Below are 24,111 nucleotides of genomic sequence, written 5' to 3'. Positions count from 1 at the left end.
CTCCCCCGTTTCTGTCCGTTCCTGTAAATCGTCGCCCGTTTCTGTCCGTTCCTGTAAATCGTCGCCCGTTCCTGCCCGATCCATATCAATACAATACTCTTAATTCCTTGCAATTCTTTTATCAAATATATCTTATACCCGATAAAAAAATATATGATACTATAAATGTAGGTATCATAAGTAATATCGTCATAAATGTATATATATAATTTAGTCCGATTCTGCCCCGATCATGTAATTGCAATCCTTTTATCAAATAGATCTTATACCCGATAATGATACTTAAATGTATCTAATATATATATTCATTAATGTATATAATAATTAATAGATTGCAGCCCGTTCCTGCCCGTTTCTGTCCGTTTCTGCCCGTTCCTGCCCGTTTCTGCCCATTTCTGCCCGTTCCTGCCCGTTCCTGTAAATCGTCTAACCGTGGATGGAGCAATACATATATCACGGTGTAAGTCCAATCACAGGGACATGAGAATTTGTTACAGCTATATTTGGACCTAAACTAAGCTAGGCCTTCAGAGTAATTTTACATGTGTTATGGGTTTAGTTCGACTTTGATATCTATGAAAAGTAGTCACCACTAGTTAAAATTAATTTTAAAAAAAAAACTTTTTAAAAAAAAGAGCTCCGTCCTGCCATAACATTTTGTTTACGGACACATACAAAAAAAGGTGTTTAATGCGTTCCACATTTGAATTACGAAAAAATTTGACTTTTTTTTTAAACCCGTCAAATTTTATATTAGCTTTTGTTTGTTCCGAAAATTCTTTGTTTGATTCGATATTGTACATTAAGTTTTAATTTTTGGTCTCTAATGATTAAAAAAAAAGTGTTTTATATGTATCTTTCCATCTAACTTCACTTATGAAGTTGTAAACAGCGTTCCATTTCTCTGTACTTTTAATGTGTAAATTTTTATATAAATTCTACCACGGACTTAGATAATCTAGTTCCGTGATTCTACATATCAAGGCGATACTTCTGACTATACATATATATGTATAGAATGAAATAATAAGTATCCATATATCATATCTACTGCTAGGCCTTTCTGCCTTCTAGGGCTTCTTCAGGCCAGGGACGTATAATATACTGTCCCTGTTCAGACGGATATATATATATATCCCTACATCCCATTCTAAATGCAAAATGTTGTCCAGAAGAATGGTATAAATGGATATTTGTTTCTCTATTCATCTTTTTTTTCTGACTTAAGTTTTAATAACTTTTAAATCCCCTTTATATTTTTATTGTAAAGTGTATTAAGATAATTAAATTCCCCAAAAATGTTAAAGTTTCCATGTACGATAGCGAGGTCATTTATGTAATATATACCTTTTATATCCATTTTTGTAATTGATTGTTTCATTGGCAAATTTTAGGAAAAAAATTATACCATACATCTGTNATATATATATATATATGTATTATATATACTACGAAAGCCTATTAGGTTCACATTTATACAATTTTAAAAAACTCAGGAAAGTCGAAATAACGCGAAAAAACACTATATTGCGCAAACAAACGCGTAATAACGCGAAAAAATCACGTTGTAATGCGAGAAATCACACAGTAACGCGAAAGTAAAGGTCGTAAAATTGAGAAATTCACGTAATAATGTGAAATAAACACGTAATAACGCGAAATGAGTTGATCGATTTATTAATAAAAAATCAAATGAATTAAGTTTCACAGGGAATCTGAAGTTTTAATCACACAATTACAACTTTACTTCACTGGCAGATTTTAAGATGGTTACTAGGTAAGTGTAACCAACCCCTGACACATATTTTTCTTTTCAATATGATATCTACCTGAGAATATAAGACCCAAGATTCAAGATTTTTATTGCGCTCTGACACACAAAGTGTGTAACAAGAGGTCAAACAAAATAACATAGATCAGGTAAAACTGTAGATTACAAAACTTTCTGCTATTACAGAAACTTAGTTCAAAGGAATTGTAAAAAAGCCAAGGTTGATTATTTTAATGAACAAATATCTGAAAATAAGAACAACTCTAAAAATCTATGGTAAAATTTAAAAAAAACTTGGCTATGAAAATGATACAAAATATTATGCCAAAGTCGTACTTTAACATAAACAACAAAAATTGCCATGATGGATTTTCTATTGCCAATTATTTTAACTTATATTTTACAACTATTGCTGCTAAACTTGTGGAAAGACTGCCAAGCTGTAAGGGAATTTACAATACTACTTCTTATGTATTTAGATGCTTTTATTCAAAGAGAAAACCCAGTAAAGTCAAGTTTCATTTGAAACATATTAGTGAATCATTTGTGTATAAAGAACTTTGTAATTTTAAAACTGCTAAAAGTACAGGCCTAGATGGCATTCCCGCTCCCTTTCTTAAAGATGCAGCATCAATATTAAAACTTCCAATTACTTTTCTGATAAATACATCTATATCTGAGGGTAAAGTCCCTGAAGGAATGAAAATGGCAAAAGTAAAACCTCTATTCAAAAAATGTGACAGATTAAAGGCTGAAAAATATCGACCAGTCAGTATTCTCTGCATTGTATCGAAAATACTTGAGAAGGCAGTATACAAACAACTGGAAACATACCTTATTTCGAATAACTTAGTATATGAACACCAATCGGGATTTAGAACATCTCATTCAACTGATTCTTGCCTCATCCATCTTGCAGACTTTATTAAATCCCAGACAGCTAAAGGTCTTTTTACAGGCATGGTACTTTTAGATTTACAAAAAGCATTCGATACAGTTGACCATGATATTCTTTGTGAAAAACTTAAATGTATGGGTATTGAGTCTATTGCATGGTTTAAATCATATCTCATGCAAAGAAAACAACTTGTTCATGTTAACAAAACAAATTCCAACACTGAAGAGGTAAACTGTGGGGTACCCCAGGGTAGTATACTAGGCCCACTTTTATTTTTAACGTATGTTAATGACATGCAGATAAGTGTCGACTCTGAGTGCAAACTCCTACTATATGCAGATGATAGTGCTATATTTTTTTCACACAAAGACCCAAACATAATATCGGATAAATTATCAAAAACACTGGAATCCTGCCACGATTTTAATTGACATTTAAGTTTTGTCACCATATTAACGTTTTATAATGAACTTTGGAATTTATATGAAACAACTATTTCTATAGGGTTAATTTATTCCTATAGTCCAAAACATAATGCATAGTCGTCGCACGCACCATTTTCTAAAGACATAAACAAAACACTGACTTTTGAGTTTGAATTACGTTTCTGGTGCTATTTGAACTTAAAAACTAATCATCTGTAGACTAAAAAATGCATGGTGCATGGTTATCTTTTCTAAGCTTACGTCATTGTTATAACTGATCTGTTGACACATTTATTGATTTAAAAGAATTTGTCCAAAAAGTAATACGATTTGGGTAAGCTTACTGTGCCTCCTTACGTTAACCACGGTATTAGGTTATCTTAGTCCGTGCGTTAACGTTCTCTAACAAATTCTCATGTCCCATGTTGCATGCCGATAATTAAACAAATGCCGTTATGCATTCGCAGGAACGACAGTGGTTCGTTACACTTGAATTACACATATAATGCTATACTGATATGGGTCACAGCACACATAAACATGTGTGTTTATGTGTGCTGTGACGAGATATTTCAGACATTTGTAACGAACCCCTGTGCATCAACTGACGCGCTTCCGGTTGACAGACATTCGGAATACTCGTATTTTATTCCGAACGCCGAGTAAACTCCACGAGAAGCAGTGTTTACGTGTCACCGATACATCATACATGAGAGACTGTTACAGGTAAGTAAGATGACAGACATCCATATACACATGTACTGTGATGATGCGGTTACAAGTTACCCAAACAGGATGCCAAAATAGCCTGTTATATTTTCCGTAAATACAGTTTCTGACACAAGAGTCAGAGACTCAGACTTACTGCTTACCGACACCGACAGTAATGAAAAACGTACAGCGACTTTATGCTTAGGTCTTGATACAGTAGTAACACATTGAGGCTTCATGTTTGAAACTATATATATCTAGTAGAACATGATATTTGTATTTTTACTGCAGTAGTCCAAATATAATAAGTGTAGGCGTAAGACGGTGACAGCAGATCACTGTCAGCAATTAACAAATGCAATGACCAGCTGATGACATGTCAACATGTCGCTAACAGATACCATAACACTTCCAATGTTAGTGACATGCTCGACGACCTGAACTGGCCCAGCCTCGCTCACGGATAGGCGTAAGGATGCCCGCCTAACCATGATATTTAAAATCATTTCTAATACTGTAGCAATTACAAAAGAAACATACCTGACAAAACAGTTGCGACAGACACGACACTCTCACTCTTTCTCCTATCTCACTCCACATTGTAGAACAGACTGCCGCAAATACTCTTTTTTCCCCAGAACTATCCCAGACTGTAACCCGTGAGGTTGGGGAAAACCACAACTTGCGTATAATACGCAAACTCGCCTACTATACGCCAGTTGGAGTATGGATTTGTTACTTAAAATAACACAAATCGCTTTAACAGTAACTTTTGCAAGATATTATTAAAAATCACATTAATTTACGACAATATGTTTCATGACTTAATTAATGCGACTTGGACAAACAATTTGAAAAAGTTAAGATTAAAGTGGTTTTGGCTATTTTTAGTAACAAATCCATACCCCTATTGACGTATAATAGGCGAGTTTGCGTATTATATGCAAGTTAGTGGTTTTCCCCGACCTGGTAACAACCTCCCACCTCTCATCTGAAACTTTGGAAACCTTTAAAAGTCATCTGTCCTCTCTACAAAATTAGCTCTATTCTCACTCTCTTTCCCTGTACATAAATACAACCCAAACATCGACATGATCTTCAATATGATGAAGTAGGTCGATTAACTGGTAGAAGTAGAAGAACAGGAAATGTGAAGAAGATCTATACTTTAGCCAAGTCAGATATCCTATCAGAATATTTGGCGTGGCTCGTGGTGAGAATTGTTTATAAATATATTTGTAACATTATAACACTTCAGAGAATTAGTATTTTTTAAGACACCTCCTGCCTACTTTCCCAAAAACATTATTATAAACCACATTATGTTTGAGTGGCAGTCCATAAATCTAGTTTTCTAATAGTATATAGATTATTTGCTAGCCCTATGTTATTTTAACTTAAGTCTCGTCTGATGTTTCCTGAAAGTAACATCTCAGCGAAATTGCCGAAATTTAATGCATGTAGCCTGGGCCTCACATCAATGCCAGACATTTAAGGGTAGACCGATAGTCTGAGACTTTAAATGAAACCTCCAGCTGGAATAGTGGTTCTAAAAACCGCTAGGCAAATGAGGTACTGATCAATGATGGTTCCTTGGCCCAGAAAGACTACAGTTAATGAGTTATATCCAAAACAAAATTTAGGAGAGGTAGTGTTTGAATTAAAAACTACTTAGCATTTTTCAATAATATTGAAATTTGTGATACCGCGTAAGTACCAAAGTTCTACTTTAAACGCAAACAATGCACTAAATGTAATGTTTTGACATGTTTAATGATGATTACGTAATATCATAGTCGAACCTTTAATTTTCAACCAGTGAATTTGCAAAACTATTCCTGTTTTCTAAGTTCTGATGATTTCATCTTCAAGAACAGCTCAAAAGATGTAATTTACAAATGTTGTTTCTCCCTATGGTGTACATTCACATTTTTTATTTACGGTATGCTTTTTATTCTGAGCACGCACAATCTCCCTCATGGAAATTTTAATAAGTTGACAAATATGTAATGGTTTGGTCTGTAGCACGTTTGGGTATAGAGTTTGTTCAAATAGATGAGGTAAAGCTAAATAGCATTTTCATGGTTTCAAATTCATTCACAAGGATTAAATGTGTTAAAATATTCAAACAGGGTTTTTTCGTGATCCTCTGGCCTGGTTTGTCATATAATGTGTTAGAATATTTAACTCATTTACCCCTGAAGACACATTTGAACTCCTCAAATTTAAAGGTTGGAATAGTTCATTATGAAATTCCAATGGTGAATGAGTTAACTGAGTTACAGACAATCAGATCGATCTAGACTTTATTCACTGTAAACAGGTACAGCACACATATTTTGAGGTGATTATGATGGTAATTTAAGTAGAGCAGACATGTGAAAAACACTTAAATAAAAATTCATGTAAATGAATATATACCGGCCGGTATTCATATTACACCTGTGTATGCTGTTTGTGGGTTGTCAGACTCGAGGCGAACATGACCCTGCTCATGGCTATATTATAAATGCATGCATGGTCAGTATTGGACTTCTATTTGGTATAAATTGTTGGTTCATTTTGTGTATATGAATTGACTATAAACAATTGTTGTGGAGTACCTTTATCTGTGTATGACTTGTGTGCTGTTTGTGTTCCTGTAGAGATTTGCTTTGGATTGTTGATTGCTTTCAATTCAAACCTTGATTGAGCTGTTCGTGTGTACTTTCTTTCGTGGTTAGGAGCTTTAACCCCATTTCGTGGGTACAAACTTCATGGTAAGTCCGTACGACGAAATGTATTCATTTTCTTTGTTAGCTACCTACAACAATTTATATATCCATCATTCCTAGAATCATTGGTCCAACACTGTAACAACATTTGCGGTATGAGTAGCTATCAACTATATAGTAACTATGAGCTGTCATTAATGTTGCAGGGACTGTTGTTTGTGTAATAGGATGTGTACCTGTATATCGTTACTATAAACTGTCGTTTATGTTGTAGAGATTGTTGTTTGTGTTATAGGATGTGTACCTGTATATAGTTACTATAAACTGTTGTTTATGTTGTAGAGATTGTTGTTTGTGTTATAGGATGTGTACCTGTATATCGTTACTATAAACTGTTGTTTATGTTGTAGAGATTGTTGTTTGTGTTATAGGATGTGTACCTGTATATCGTTACTATAAACTGTTGTTTATGTTGTAGAGATTGTTGTTTGTGTTGTAGGATGTGTACCTGTATACAGTTACTATAAACTGTTGTTTATGTTGTAGATATTGTTGTTTGTGTTGTAGGATGTGTACCTGTATACAGTTACTATAAACTGTTTTTTATGTTGTAGAGACTGTTGTTTGTGTTGTAGGATGTGTACCTGTATACAGTTACTATAAACTGTTGTTTATGTTGTAGAGATTCTTGTTTGTGTTGTAGGATGTGTACCTGTATATAGTTAGTATAAACTGTTATTTATGTTGTAGATATTGTTGTTTGTGTTGTAGGATGTGTCCCTGTATATCGTTACTATAAACTGTTGTTTATGTTGTGAGACTGTTGTTTGTGTTGTAGGATGTGTACCTGTATATAGTTAGTATAAACTGTTATTTATGTTGTAGATATTGTTGTTTGTGTTGTAGGATGTGTCCCTGTATATCGTTACTATAAACTGTTGTTTATGTTGTGAGACTGTTGTTTGTGTTGTAGGATGTGTACCTGTATACAGTTACTATAAACTGTTGTTTATGTTGCAGAGACTGTTGTTTGTGTTGTAGGATGTGTACCTGTCTACAGTTACTATAAACTGTTGTTTATGTTGTAGAGACTGTTGTTTGTGTTATGGGATGTGTACCTGTATATAGTTACTATAAACTGTCGTTTATGTTGTAGAGACTGTTGTTTGTGTTATAGGATATGTACCTGTTGTAGGATGTGTACCTGTATATCGTTACTATAAACTGTCGTTTATGTTGTAGAGATTGTTGTTTGTGTTGTAGGATGTGTACCTGTATATCATTACTATAAACTGTTGTTTATGTTGTAGAGATTCTTGTTTGTGTTGTAGGATGTGTACCTGTATATAGTGACTATAAACTGTTGTTTATGTTGTAGATATTGTTGTTTGTGTTGTAGGATGTGTTCCTGTATACAGTTACTATAAACTGTTGTTTATGTTGCAGAGACTGTTGTTTGTGTTGTAGGATGTGTACCTGTATATAGTTAGTATAAACTGTTATTTATGTTGTAGATATTGTTGTTTGTGTTATAGGATGTGTACCTGTATATCGTTACTATAAACTGTTATTTATGTTGTAGTTATTGTTGTTTGTGTTGTAGGATGTGTACCTGTATATAGTGACTATAAACTGTTGTTTATGTTGTAGATATTGTTGTTTGTGTTGTAGGATGTGTACCTGTATATAGTTACTATAAACTGTTGTTTATGTTGTAGAGACTGTTGTTTGTGTTATGGGATGTATATAGTGACTATAAACTGTTGTTTATGTTGTAGAGATTGTTGTTTGTGTTGTAGGATGTGTACCTGTATATCGTTACTATAAACTGTCGTGTATGTTGTAGATATTGTTGTTTGTGTTATAGGATATGTACCTGTATATCGTTACTATAAACTGTTGTTTATGTTGTAGATATTGTTGTTTGTGTAATAGGATGTGTACCTGTATATAGTTACTATAAACTGTCGTTTATGTTGTAGAGATTGTTGTTTGTGTTGTAGGATGTGTACCTGTATATCATTACTATAAACTGTTGTTTATGTTGTAGAGATTGCTGTTTGTGTTGTAGGATGTGTACCTGTATATAGTGACTATAAACTGTTGTTTATGTTGTAGAGAGTGTTGTTTGTGTTGTAGGATGTGTACCTGTATACAGTTACTATAAACTGTTGTTTATGTTGTAGAGACTGTTGTTTGTGTTATGGGATGTATATAGTGACTATAAACTGTTGTTTATGTTGTAGAGAGTGTTGTTTGTGTTGTAGGATGTGTACCTGTATATAGTGACTATAAACTGTTGTTTATGTTGTAGAGATTGCTGTTTGTGTTGTAGGATGTGTACCTGTATATCATTACTATAAACTGTTGTTTATGTTGTAGAGACTGTTGTTTGTGTTATGGGATGTGTACCTGTATATCGTTACTATAAACTGTTATTTATGTTGTAGTTATTGTTGTTTGTGTTGTAGGATGTGTACCTGTATACAGTTACTATAAACTGTTGTTTATGTTGTAGATATTGTTGTTTGTGTAATAGGATGTGTACCTGTATATAGATATTGTTGTTTGTGTTGTAGGATGTGTTCCTGTATATAGTTACTATAAACTGTCGTTTATGTTGTAGAGACTGTTGTTTGTGTTATGGGATGTATATAGTGACTATAAACTGTTGTTTATGTTGTAGATATTGTTGTTTGTGTAATAGGATGTGTACCTGTATATAGTTACTATTAACCGCTGTTTATGTTGTAGAGACTGTTGTTGGTGTTATAGGATGTGTACCTGTATATCGTTACTATAAACTGTCGTTTATGTTGTAGATATTGTTGTTTGTGTTATAGGATGTGTACCTGTATATAGTGACTATAAACTGTCGTTTATGTTGTAGAGACTGTTGTTTTTGTTATAGGATGTGTACCTGTATATAGTGACTATAAACTGTTATGTTGTAGAGACTGTTGTTTGTGTTATAGGATATGTACCTGTATATCGTTACTATAAACTGTTGTTTATGTTGTAGAGACTGTTGTTTGTGTTATAGGATGTGTACCTGTATATAGTTACTATTAACTGTTGTTTATGTTGTAGAGACTGTTTGTGTTAAAGGATATGTACCTGTATATAGTTACTATAAACTGTTGTTTATGTTGCAGAGACTGTTGTTTGTGTTATAGGATGTGTACCTGTATATAGTTACTATTAACTGTTGTTTATGTTGTAGAGACTGTTTGTGTTAAAGGATATGTACCTGTATATAGTTACTATAAACTGTTGTTTATGTTGCAGAGACTGTTGTTTGTGTTATAGGATGTGTACCTGTATATAGTTACTATAAACTGTTATTAATGTTGTAGGGACTGTTTGTGTTGTTTAGGATGATGAGTACCTGTAGATGAGACTGCGTTACTATGGACCACGTGTACTGTTGACACTTTGTGTATTGACCATCGGTATAGTTATCATTATGGACCACAATCACCACCAACACCATCACCATGGTCATGACATGACCACCACACCAGCTGACCACCATGAGCACAGTATTGTTCATCAAACAGATCATAACCACTTTTTGCATGCTGGCCACGAAAATGCACAGCACCATGAAATTGATCATGTAAGTATGTTTACATCATATTTTTAATGATTTGGAGGAAAGACACACACCTGGCTAGTAGATAGTATATAAGCCTGACACCCAGGGCTAGTAGATATTATACTAGCCTGACACGCAGGGCTAGTAGATATGATATTAGCCAGATACCCAGGACTAGAAGATATTACATAAGCCTGACACCCAGGGCTAGTTGATATTATATTATCCTGACACCCAGGGCTAGTAGATAGTATATAAGCCTGACACCCAGGGCTAGTAGATATTGTACTAGCCTGACACCCAGGGCTAGTAGATATTATACTAGCCTGACACCCAGGGCTAGTTGATATTGTATTAGCCAGACACCTAGGGCTAGTTGATATTATATTAGCCTGACGCCCAGGGCTAGTTGATATTATATTATCCTGACACCCAGGGCTAGTAGATATGATATTAGCCAGATACCCAGGACTAGAAGATAGTACATAAGCCTGACACCCAGGGCTAGAAGATATTGTACTAGCCTGACACCCAGCGCTAGTAGATATTATACTAGCCTGAAACCCAGGGCTAATAGATATTATATTAGCCGGACACCCAGGGCTAGTTGATATTATATTAACCAGACACCCAGGGCTAATTGATATTATATAAGTCTGACACCTAGGGCTAGTTGATATTTTATCCCGCCTCTGGCAAAAATCCTGTAGTCCTATTGGTTAAAACGACGTCACATGATATCCAGTATATTTTCATATTAGGTCAGTAGAATCTCACATTAGGTGAGTACGAAAGAGTTATTGTTCTTTGCCCATAAGAGTCAACTTGTAACAAGATGGCGACCAAGCGGTTTTGTGCAGACGACAGCCGATGAATAAATTTTGTATTATTTTGCAGTTTTTTTATCCAAAGGGCCTTCAACGGGATAAATTTGTTACACAGTTTGTTAGTGATCTAATACGGAAACATATTGGGTCTAAAAGAAACTTGTATTGGGCTCGGCTTCGCCTCACCCGATACAAGTTTCTTTTAGACCCAATATATTTCCGTATTAGTTCACTAACAAACTGTGTAACTAATAATATTAGCCAGACACAAAGGGCTAGTAGATATTATAAAAGCCTGACACCCAGGGCTAGTTGATATTATATTAGCCTGACACCCAGGGCTAGTTGATATTATATTAGCCTGATACCCAGGGCTAATAGATATTATATTAGCCTGACACCCAGGGCTAGTTGATATTATATTAGCCTGACACACAGGACTAGTTGATATTATATAAGCCTGACACCCAGGACTAGTTGATATTATATAAGCCTGACACCCAGGGCTAGTAGATATTATTAAAAACAGACACCCAGGGCTAATAGATAGTATATCAGCCTGACACCCAGGGCTAATTGATATTATATTAGCCTGACACCCAGGGCTAGTTGATATTATATTAGCCCGACACCCAGGGCTAGTTGATATTATATTAGCCTGATACCCAGGGCTAGTAGATATTATATTAGCCAGACACCCAGGGCTAATTGATATTATATAAGCCTGACACCCAGGGCTAGTTGATATTATATTAGCCAGATACCCAGGACTAGTAGATATTATACTAGCCTGACACACAGGACTAGTAGATATTATACTAGCCTGACACACAGGGCTATTAGATATTATACTAACATGACACCCAAGGCTAGCAGATATTATATTACTAATTAGCCTGATACCCAGGGCTAGTAGATATTATATTAACCAGACACCCGGGGCTATTAGATATTATATTAGCCTGACACCCAGAACTAGTAGATATTATACTAGCCTGACACACAGGACTAGTAGATATTATACTAGCCTGACACACAGGGCTATTAGTTATTATACTAACATGACACCCAAGGCTAGTAGATATTATATTACTAATTAGCCTGATACCCAGGGCTAGTAGATATTATATTAGCCTGACACAAATGGATAGTAGATATTATACTTGCCTGATACCCAAGGCTAGTCGATATTATACTAGCCTGACACACTGGGCTATTAGATATTATACTAGCCTAACATACTGGGCTATTAGATATTATACTAGCTTGATACCCAAGGCTAGTAGATATTATACTAGCCTAACACCCAAGGCTAGTAGATATTATATATTAGCCAGACACCCAGGGCTAGTAGAATTATAGTGTATTAGCCTGGCACCCAAAGCTAGTTGATATTATACTCGCCTGACACATAGGGCTAGTAAATATAATACTAGCCTGACACAAAAATATAGTAGATATTATATATATATGTCTATGCATATGGATTATATTTGCGAAATGGCAAAATCAGGTTACAGTCAGTGGTCATTTATGGTCCAAATATCACAATATTTTGGTTGTCCATTTCAAATTTGAAGACATGAGAGCTTGGTATAGTTTTACTTACTGTTTTATAGTCCAAGATTTAGAAGAGGAGCAAATGTTATCATCATACATATAAAGTATTCAGATGGAAAACATTCTATTTATTTTGTGTGGGCATCATTTTGAACTGCTAAAGTGGACACCTGCTTTAGAGATCTGCTGCTTTCTTCTTAATTCACTGAAGACAGAGTATGACATAGCACTCTGAGCTCATTAGGAATTAGACTGCCAGTTAAGATTTTTCGGTATTACTAACGAGATGATCTCTTTGTTTTACAGCACCCAATGTTTTTCAACTTCAACTGGGGTGGAACTGTGCTGTTTGAATCATTTACATTGGACTCAAAAACTGGTAGGTCACTAAAAGTTTTCACAGGGGGCATTGGGTAGGTTTACTGTCACAAGTCGAGTTTTACTGGAGACATAGTTCATAGCCAGTAAAACTGCCGATCTTTGACAGCAATAAAGGGGGGGGGGGATGGAGGGGGAGGCTATTGATTGATATTCTGTTGTTACATACGTAATGTTCATCAAGATTTCTTATTTCCATAAACATAGCACCTTTCTTCTTACTTGAGGATAATAATGTGTAATTGTCAAATGAATAATAAAAAAAAATTGGGAGAGGTGAGAGGAGGGGATCCGGAGGGGCTATGGATTAACATTGCTCTTGATACACTGTTGTTACTTATGTAATGTATATATATATAAAGATTCTTAATTGAATTAAAGAAGCACCTTTTGTCTTGCATCGGTAAAAGTATAATTATCAAATAAATAAAGAATCATTTTACAGGAGTCTTCTGTCTGATCCTGATGACGATCGTCATTGGAATCCTTTATGAGGCTGTCAAGTACCTACGTCAGTACATCCACAGAGACGTCACAGTGGCTGAGTATGTCGTCAAAGTTTTTATTGGACTGTCATTGGGATTCACATGTTGAGATCGTGAAATAATTCTCAGGAAAATAATATACTTAATCATAATTGTTAACGTAGTATACTTTATTTCGTTCATGTGGTATATTTTATCTCATTAACGTGGTATATTTTATCTCGTTAACGTGGTATACTTTATCTCGTTAATGTGGTATACTTTATCTTGTTAACGTAGTATACTTTATCTTGTTAATGTGGTATACTTTATCTCGTTAACGTAGTATACTTTATCTTGTTAACATGATATACTTTATCTTGTTAACATGGTATACTTTATCTTGTTAACATGGTATACTTTATCTTGTTAACATAGTATACTTTATCTTGTTAATGTGGTATATTTTATCTCGTTAATGTGGTATACTTTATCTTGTTAACATGGTATACTTTATCTCATTAACGTGGTATACATTATCTTGTTAACGTAGTATACTTTATTTGGTTAATGTGGTATATTTTATCTCGTTAACGTGGTATACTTTATCTCGTTAACGTGGTATACTTTATCTTGTTAACGTAGTATACTTTATCTTGTTAATGTGGTATACTTTATCTTGTTAACATGATATACTTTATCTTGTTAACATAGTATACTTTATCTTGTTAACGTAGTATACTTTATCTCGTTAACGTGGTATACTTTATCTCGTTAACGTGGTATACTTTATCTCGTTAACATGGTATACTTGATCTTGTTAACGTGGTATACTTTATCCTTTTCACACAATACACTTTATCCAATTTTATTTGTTTAGTTATGCACGGTACAAGATACATCACTGACAAAAACTTCATCCTGTATTCTGATTCCTTTCCCTCCTGGCTTTTCATACAGTATCATTAATATCACAGAACAGTACAGTGATTTCATAATCGAGAGACATTAATGCAAATATATTGTCCTTTGAGATTCTACCATTTTGACAGAAAGTAATTGTGCAGAAGACAATGAAATGGTTCCTCCACTTGATACATGAGGCAGGAAAGAATTCTCATGATCCCTAAATTGAAGATGAGGAAAGGAGAGTATATGATTTGAAAGTTACCAGACATTTATTTAGAAGTGTAGAATTTACAGATGAATGTATTTGCATTTACTCTCCAACATACTCCATATCATACTTCTTTATGTCATTGCACGACCTATAGATACATAAAATCATCCCAAAATTACACACTCTAAAATGTTCCTATCCTTTGTATATCTTACGTGTTGTGACAGTTGACCACACACACTAATATCAGCAGTACTTTGCCATTACAGACCTGCTGAGTCCGAGACAAGTGACACAACTCACCTTCTAGCAGACACCTACGAACAAATCAGGTCACATACACATATACTACTGCTCCTTCACAACCTACATATTCAGTCCCTACTACAGTAACATACCCTGGTACTCAGTTGCACTTACATGTAAAACCTACATATACTGCTGTCAATCCTACACCTATATATACTGTCTCTCCTACACTTATATATCCTGTCTCTCCTACACCTATATATCCTGTCTCTCCTGCACCTACATATCCTGTCTCTTCTATACCTATATATTCTGTCACTCCTACCCCTACATATCCTGTCTCTCCCACACCTATATAACCTGTCTCTCCTACACCTATTGATCCTGTCTGTCCTACACCTACATACCCTGTCTCTTCTATACCTATATATTCTGTCACTCCTACCCCTACATATCCTGTCTCTCCCACACCTATATAACCTGTCTCTCCTTCACCTCTATATACTGTCTCTCCTACACCTATATATCCTGTCCCTCCTACTCTTATATATCCTGTCTCTCCTTCGCCTATATATACTGTCTCTCCTACACTTATCTAACCTGTCTCTCCTTCACTTATATATCCTGTCTCTCCTATACCTACATATCCTGTCTCTTCTATACCTATATATTCTGTCCCTCCTACACCTACATATCCTGTCTGTCCCACACCTATATATCCTGTCTCCCCTACACTTATATATCCTGTCTCTTCTACATCTACATATCCTGTCTCTCCTAAACCTATTTATCCTGTCTCTCCTACACCTGCGTATCCCGTCTCTCCTACACTTATATACCCTGTCTCTCCTTCACCTATATATCCTGCCTCTCCTACACCTATATATTCTGTCTCTCCTACACTTATACATCCTGTCTCTCCTACACTTATATATACTGTCTCTCCTATACCTACATATCCTGTCTCTTCTATACCTATTGATCCTGTCTGTCCTACACCTACATATCCTGTCTCTCCTACATCTACATATCCTGTCTCTCCTACACCTGCGTATCCCGTCTCTCCTACACCTCCATACTCTGACTTCCCTACACAATTACTATCAGACTGAGTGTGCAAGGTAGTCACACTGGCATTTAACTTTGGCTGTAAATTTGACAATCTTTGATACACCAAAACACACAGGACACATTTACTAACAAAATGTATATTTTTCCCTGCAGTAACTTTGACCCATTATTTTTTATAACAAAGTCCTCCATTGTGAAATTCATCTCTATTTACCTGCAGGTACTGCCAATTATATCAAAATTTAAATTGTTTTCTTAATACTCTTATTCAAGGGTAAAAATAAAATGTGGCTTTTCATTTGAGTGTCTGTGTAGTCTAGTGATAGGCTGCATTTATACTCTAAACAACTTCACACCTAATGAAACAGCTATATGCTTCCTCAAGCCTTACATGTAAGTAATCAAGACATAAATTTTCATAATTTCATGTAGTTGCAGAAAATTGTTTAGATTCAGTTTGCTATCGTGAAGTAATCGTAAGTGAATGTCTACCTGGTATGCTTTTGAGTGACGTTGTTGTTGTTGTTGTACGTTACAGATACTCGATAAGGAGCCGTGAGCACCTTCTACAAACACTGCTGTACGTGGTCCAGATGGTGTGCAGTTACATTCTGATGCTGGCGGTGATGACGTACAATGTATGGGTGATCGTCACCATGTTGATTGCCCTGGGAGGGGGCTTCTTCGTGTGTGGCTGGAAGAACAATCAGATAGGTGGTCTGGATATTGAGGCCCCCTGTCAGCATGAGTGCCACACCTCCCCTGTTAAACAGGAACTCGGGCACAATGAGTTCCGCGAGTCCGAACTGGAGCCTCTGAGAGAAGGCATGGAGACGCATCCTGATCTTGACATTAGCAACACAAGAGAGACGAAGATCTAACTTTAATATCATGGTCGTTAAGGAGGCAACATTGAATTGTTTATAATAACATACCAAGATCTGAAGTTGATTTTGGGACAACTTGAGGGAAACCATAGAGAATTTTATGAAAGAGTAATTGAATTTGTCACTCCGTTTTGATGTAGACAGAAATCTCAACCTGATAGCAAGATGTTTAACTTAAGCACATGGCTTTTCCAAGTGCTTATCTTTAAATAGTTGATCCCAGCGGTTGAGATTTCCCTGTCTGCATCACATACATGTAAGAGTAATAGATTTCTTTTTCTCCCACACTTTCTTAACGTAATAATATGTAATGGTGAACCTATTGGACTAAACCGTCATCATGTGATACTTATAAATAATGACGCCACCCAGGTTACATTGCATAAAGTGATTAGGCAATTGTGAAACTTTCAGAATAATAGCGTGTGTGAGCTGTTTTTCCTCGATACATAAGTATATAGGTAAAGACAGCTTTACATTTTATCCTGGTATAGATAGGAATGTAACCTATGAAGTTTGAGAGAAATATATTTTTGAAGCTAACATGGTATTATACGTGTTGATAATACTGCAGAAATACCACCTTTATTTTTGGGGATGTGATAATTGTATTACATATTGAGATTGGAAATAGACTACATTAGTATTTTGTAACTGTTACTGTTGACGGACCATATTTTGTGAGATCCCTGAATCCCACCTTAGTGCATTTTGTCAAGTGTTGTACTGTACTACTGTATATAACGAAACAACTGATTGGTCGACTACTGTATATAACGAAACAACTGATTGGTCGACCCATTTAGTCAACTGACACCGTCCTAGCTGAGTTTTGGTACACACATGACTTGTACCTTCTAATTGAGATTTGCCGCTCACAAATAACATGTAAAACTAACATTCTGGTCATTTGTTTAATTTTCACATGCAGTGACCTCAGATTAAGTATGATATAAAACGGAGTTTGATGCAGCCATTGTGATTATATCTTGTTGTTACTATTAGCTACACAATACTGTATACTGGGAAACTTTCACTGCAGTTAACTTCCGCCTTTTTCATCCTCCGTAATGAGGGTGAATTTATCACAATAGTGAAAATAAGCACACAACATACCATATACATAGTAATGACATGTGAAGGGCCAAAAAAAAAACTTCTTGAAAAAACAATTATATCATGATCAGTGAAGGTCGAAAATTTAACAAGGTGAAGGTTTTCCAGCCTGCAGTATATCACCTTTATGTTTGTTCCTGTGATGCTGAATGTATTGAAAGATTGTCTATTGTTCTAAAAAAGATTTTTTGATGGATTTTCTTTGTTTAAGGGTGGTTTACGGTTTTCAAAAACTACAAAATGGAAAGTATATACATGTTTGTGAGACAATGTCAATTGTTATAAAAAAGAATTTTTGATGGATTTTCTTCGTTTAAAGGTGGTTTACGGTTTTCAAAAACTACAAAATGGAAAGTATATATTATATATGTTTGCGAGACAATGTAAAAGCCTGAAGTGTATTAACTCTTTCACCCCTGTAGACACATTTAAACTCTTCCAATTCAAAGCTTGGAAAAGTTCATTATGAAATTTCAGGGGTGAATGAGTTAAGCTAGCTATTGCTATGTTTTATTTGTTCATGGGCCAAAGAAGTTTAGAACGCAGACAAGAAAAGTTCTGTACAATCATGAAACCTTGTTGGTACCCTCAATAACAGTATTTTTTGTGTAAAATATGTCTTTGATACACATTTGTACCATCAAACTTGATTCATTTATACGTATAATCATTGTACTACGCATGTTAGTGTAATAAACATGTTCAATACGCCACACGTTTTTCAATATGCTACACATAGTAAATTCCACTTTAGATGTTAAATCTACTTCACATATTTACAGTACGGAACATGTTAACATTATATACATATAAAGTATTAATGGCTCTGCCATAATTGCAGGATCAAATCTTGAATGTTAAGATACACAGCAAATATATCCGAACACAAATCTAGTTGACTTTCTGTAATTTGTTGATTTTATGTCGGTATAAATATTTTTGTGAGGCTATTGAGAGTTGGTTGTTAATTCTGGGTTGAACATTTTAAAGTGCCAGCAGCAACCATGCTTTATTGTGAAGTTATTGAAATTAATATATTGGGAATGGAATAATGTGTGATGCATTACCTTATTTAGTAACATACAGTAAAACATGATTTACCTGGAACTTGCTTAATATGAAATTGTGCTCAAAACACAGTTAAGTACCATATTTAATAGGACCATGCATTTTTAAACATACTGACCAGGAACAAAGATATTTTGCTCATAACAAAGTTGTATATGTGTCTCTTGGCATGTAGCATCAAACATGATGGCAAACCTTGGGCTGTAGTTAACTAATTTCTTAGGTTCCTGGGGTTGATTGTAAACATGTTTGACTGTATCCAGTTTTATACATGCATTTAATTTTATGTGAGAATGACAAATTCAGTATTTGCACATCTTCGATATTATGTAGCTAAAATGTCATTGCCTTTATTTAGGCAAAAAAATATAAAATAAGTAAAATACATGTCTTTTGATCTTTGAGTTGTATGGTCGATATTGACAATGTACTCTATATGCTATGTACTTCACAGAGTGTGCAGGTTTTGTGTAAACTACGGTCCAGTCAGTTACCACTTGTGAGGTTGATTGTAAATGCTGTTTTTACGTCGATAAAGACAAAATATTTTTGTGTTACTTATGGTGCGATGTATATACAAATGGCCTATGGGGGTTGTGCAGATAGGTTTTGCCTTTACCTGCCTGTATTCATAGTAACAGTGTGTTTTGAAATTTCTAGTTGTCTTCAATAAAACAAATCAGGAATGTTTTAAGAATAATGTACATGCAGTTAATTATTATTAAGTGATGTTTAATTAAAAACATTTGTTTCAATAAGCATGCATAACAAACTTGCCCTTAGTCTCAGTTTAGAACCTAGTTTAGTGTTTTTACTGCGGTACTAACATTTTGTTTTAAAGAACAGCATTGAAATGAAAAGATTATTGGTGTACCATTGGGTTTTCTTTAGACATGGTTCACTGAAGTAATTGAAGTGCATTGTTATTGTCAAAATAATGTTATTTTACATAGTGTACCTTTCTATAAGGACAGTGCAATTCATATTTCAAATACACAGGTACATGTATATTTAAAATGAAGTTTTTACCTCAAAATGTCCAAATGTATGAATATATCTGTTAGTTGTATGATGAGCTAGACTTGGACTATGTCAAACTTGCCAGCATACCAGCAGGTTTAGGAAACATGGATAGATCTGTAAGTCAGATTAGTGCTGAGAATGGTGCAGAAGTATAGCAAAGTGCTAATGATGCTGTTATATTGTGCAATAAACAAATATTGATAACATGCAAACAATCATTATTTTTGTATACCTAAAGAATACTGGGTATATTCATTGTTTCTTGGTCACCTTTTTGTATATAAAAAATATTCATTGTAGTCAGTTATTTGTATACATAAAGTGTATTCATTTTTTATGAATACTGGTCAACTAGTTCTTGTTGTAAGCCACTTTCAGTAGCTTCAGGTAATTTCAGTTATTTGTTATAAGTACCAGTCAGGACTATCAACCCCTCTATTGACTGTCCCTCCCACCAATAACTAGATCTGCATGCCTGCCAGAAAGTATAATTTTGTTTGCCTCCAAGTTATCTGCCATCCGCCACCCCCTGTAACTATCTGCCCCCTCGAGGTCCCTGGAGTAACTAATGCCCCCCTCCCCTAACTATCTGCCCTTTGAGGTCCCTCGAGTAACTATCACCCTTCCAGTAACACAGTATTGCCTGCCAGTAAGTATCAAGTCCTCAAATAATAAGCTATCATCCTGCCGAAAACATTGTCTTTCACCGTTATGTCGGGTTACGTTTTTACAAAAAGGGTTATATGGTTATAGTATAAGGTATGTTATAATGTTTTTATCCTTTATTACACATTTTCTTTCGCTTAAACCCAAATAAATTCAATCATAACTATTTTTGGATAAATTTTTGATTTACATTATAGCGTCTGTTCAATCTGTTAACAGGGATTAACTATATGCTTGTAAAAATCATCATCTTGTTTAAGGTTTATTTAAAATGCCTCAAAAAGAGAAGGATTTATTGATTTGATTACTATGGTGTTAAAAAAACAAGAAATTTCCAAATTATGTTTAGTTAGTCTAATACTACAGAGCATTCGGCTAGATATTTGATACCAAGCAGTATTTTCCGTTTAAGTGGTAATCAACTGTATATTTCAGTATGTAAACAATTGAATACTAGCTCATTTGAATGAAAAAAATTTCATTGTGCATACTCAACTGGTTAAAAGTTGACAGTCAATTCATAAATCAAGTTGAATCTCCACAGGTTTACCCTCGGTTTTGAGCATTTTAGAATTTTGTGTAGTGTTTTTTCACCTGTACCTCGTTGTAGAATGAGAAAGGTAATTTTTCAAAGTGTTGTCACTCTTTAAATATTCAATCTAACTTTGTGATTTGAACTCCTTGAAACTTAATTCGGTGATTTGGTATATACATACATGTATATCTTAGTGTTTTCATGATCATACATGTCTGAAAAATGCATTTATTTTGAACTGTTTTCAAAGTCTGCCTTATTTGGAGAGAATAGATCTTGTATATTTCTTGTTGTGGACTTGTGGCAGCTATTTCTGTAATGTGTAACTTAGCACTGCTCTTTCATTCAACCTCTTTTGATCTCATCCTCGATATCCAGGGGTTACACTCACTTTCGCTCTCTGCACCCCTGGAATATGTCATAGTAAATTTGAAGGCACATGATGTAGCTAATCAATTGGTGTCAGGTAAAAAGACCTGACCAATCACTAGGCTGATTCTTGACCTTTGAAGGTTACAGAGGAGCGACGCCCAAATTAAAAGCCAGTAAGTTTTACCGTTACACGACCGCAAGATTTTTTTGATGTACATCGAAAGATCAAACTAGTCTTCTTGTCTCGCCCAAAAGGTTGTACACACTGAGCCTTCGATTTTGCTATGACATATTCCAGGGGTGCAGAGAGCAAAAGTGAGCGTAACCCCTGGATATTGAGGATGTTCTGATCTATACTTAATAACAAGCTATATTCTACTACCATTAAACCTCCTGATGAACTGTGGCAGATGAAGAAGGAGTGTATCTATATAGGTTTAGTAATGGATACTCAGTAAAGTATATTTTCTTTGTGAACCTCTTGTCCAATGATTACATCTTGCATAGAATGCGTCCTCTTGGATGTGCCATTCTGTTTCTCCAGAGGGGTTTGTTGAATACTATTGTTATGTTTTTTATAAATTTATGTTGTACAGCTGATAATGATGGGATGGGAATCGACGTATTGGATTATTCTAAAAAATAAAATATGTATAAAATTTAATTACAGCTGGATTTGTTGTTCTTGTTCACTCACTTTGCTACAAGCAGTATGGTATTTACACAAATACACACTTGATATCAATTTTGATTTGATATCTCACCAGATAATAACAGCAAACGTCAGAACTACATTGAGCAACCCATTTCAATTGGTGCTCTTAACCTTGTTGTTAAGTGTGACATCATTAGAACCTGGAGTCAAATATTAAATTACATAATGTACTTATTTCCGCAATTTTTGATGATTAAGCAATATTTGCATTGGGTTATTTGAAAAAAAACCCATAAAATTCGGTCCGTTTATTTGGATTGGACGGCTCTCAAAATGTTGAACTCTGGAATCGAAATTCAGAATGTTTACAGCAAAAAGGCATAGCCTGTAATAAATAGATAGATCTCCATGTAGTGTTGAATGTCTTTTCAAACAAACTTTTAAAACAACATTTATTTGTCATGAAATATTATCAAATATCACATGTTAGACATCTACATCTAACAAATGAAGATAAGAAGTTATAGGCCTATGATGTGGTGAGGAATAGTATGACAGTAAATCTCTTTAGTGAACATTGATTACACTGTCTGAAAGTACCTGTCAAATACATGATGACCTGACTGCAAGCCCATATACATCACATCTAAAGCACATATAGTGTGAAGCCTAAATTTTAGCTCACATGATGCTCATGCGGGCAGAGTGAGTATTGCCATCTGTCCACTTCTGTTGCTGTACACCATTTGTTGTGTTAACAATTAACCTTTTGACTTCTTCTTCAGAACCACTTAACTCCAATTGTCTTCAATTTACTTGGTACATATGTTTCTTATGATGTGTGGACCAAGTGATCTTATTTTCTGTACCAATACAAAAATGAAAGATGGCCACCTTGGTAAAATTGTTCCCTTATTAAGAGGTGTTCTTACTTTTCGTGTCGGTATGAAGATTTCAGGTCAAGTCGCCCTAAGTTTCACTCGGGCTGAGAGTGTCATTTTCAACTTCTTCTCAAGATGCGTTTTCCACAAAGTGCTTTTTATTTATGTGCCGATCCAAAGATTCTTGATACAATATTCTAATGTTCCTTATGAGGTCTCTAATAAAGTGTTCTTACTATTTAATGCCGATCTAAACATCCATAAGATGGCTGTCCCAGCATCTAATTGGCTGAAATATTTTCATTTTTTGAAAAAGGCTGAAAGGGATTGATTTCAAACGGAGTACAAATACTCTTCATGACTCGGGTCCCCAATAGGTGTTTCCTACTTTTGACACCCTGAAAATCAAAGATGGACATCTGTAGTAGTACGTTGTGTCTGATTCAGGCCGATACATTTTTGACTCTGCCTTTGTAAAAATGGCGGCACCAATTGACTCCAAATTTGGTACAATGTTTCTAAACAGATCCCTAACGAGTACCATGTATGCCAATTTTTTGCATTAAAGTTCCTTAGGATGTCCACAGCAGGTCAGTCTTACATTTTGTGCCAATCCAAAAAACATGATGCCGCCCTGGCCTCTAATTGACAGAGACTTTTTTTTTTACTTCTAATTGACTCGGGAACTTACCGTATTTTACCGCCAAAAGTTGGGAGGGGGCTTAATTGTGAGAACTTAGTAGCACTTGGGAGTGACAAATGTTCCTTGTGAGGACTGCTTGGGAGTGACAAATGTTCCTTGTGAGGATTGTCACTACCCAACAAACATTTATTTCAAATTTTTGGTACTGATCCAAAAAGTCCAAGATGGCTGCCCTAGCGGCTGATTGGTTGAAACATTTAAGAATTCGTAAATCTCAAGAATTAATGGCCAAAGCGATCAACTTCAAACTTTGTAAATTGAAGAGGTCCACAACAAATGTTCTCACATTTTGTGCCATTCCGAAAATCTGAGATGACCATTGATTGGCTGAGACATTAAAGCCCCCAGGGCCTCTTGTTATAAGTACAATTTACATGCATACGTTATCTAAAATGTCACACTAACAATTAAATACACGG

General features: G+C 35.0%; 1 protein-coding gene across 3 annotated transcripts; it reads left to right on the top strand.

Annotated features, from left to right (window-relative positions):
* The first annotated feature begins 3,738 nt into the window (after positions 1–3,738).
* Positions 3,739–21,614, top strand: LOC110460460 (high affinity copper uptake protein 1-like). 3 transcript variants are annotated; one of them, XM_021513384.1, is made up of 5 exons: positions 3,739–3,820; positions 9,896–10,138; positions 12,811–12,883; positions 13,328–13,427; positions 16,325–21,614. In XM_021513384.1, the coding sequence occupies exons 2-5, from the start codon at positions 9,914–9,916 to the stop codon at positions 16,665–16,667; spliced, it is 741 nt and encodes a 246-aa protein (XP_021369059.1). In that variant the 5' UTR covers positions 3,739–3,820; positions 9,896–9,913; the 3' UTR covers positions 16,668–21,614. The 3 variants fall into 3 exon arrangements, with proteins under 3 accessions (XP_021369059.1, XP_021369060.1, XP_021369061.1); XM_021513385.1 differs by having other exon boundaries at positions 3,743–3,820; positions 9,876–10,138; XM_021513386.1 differs by lacking the exon at positions 3,739–3,820 and adding an exon at positions 6,329–6,564.
* The last annotated feature ends 2,497 nt before the right edge of the window (positions 21,615–24,111 follow it).

This window comes from Mizuhopecten yessoensis, unplaced genomic scaffold, assembly GCF_002113885.1.
Source record: "Mizuhopecten yessoensis strain PY_sf001 unplaced genomic scaffold, ASM211388v2 scaffold10403, whole genome shotgun sequence".
In the NCBI taxonomy this organism is placed as follows: domain Eukaryota; kingdom Metazoa; phylum Mollusca; class Bivalvia; order Pectinida; family Pectinidae; genus Mizuhopecten; species Mizuhopecten yessoensis.
This window is presented reverse-complemented; position numbering and strand designations above follow the sequence as displayed.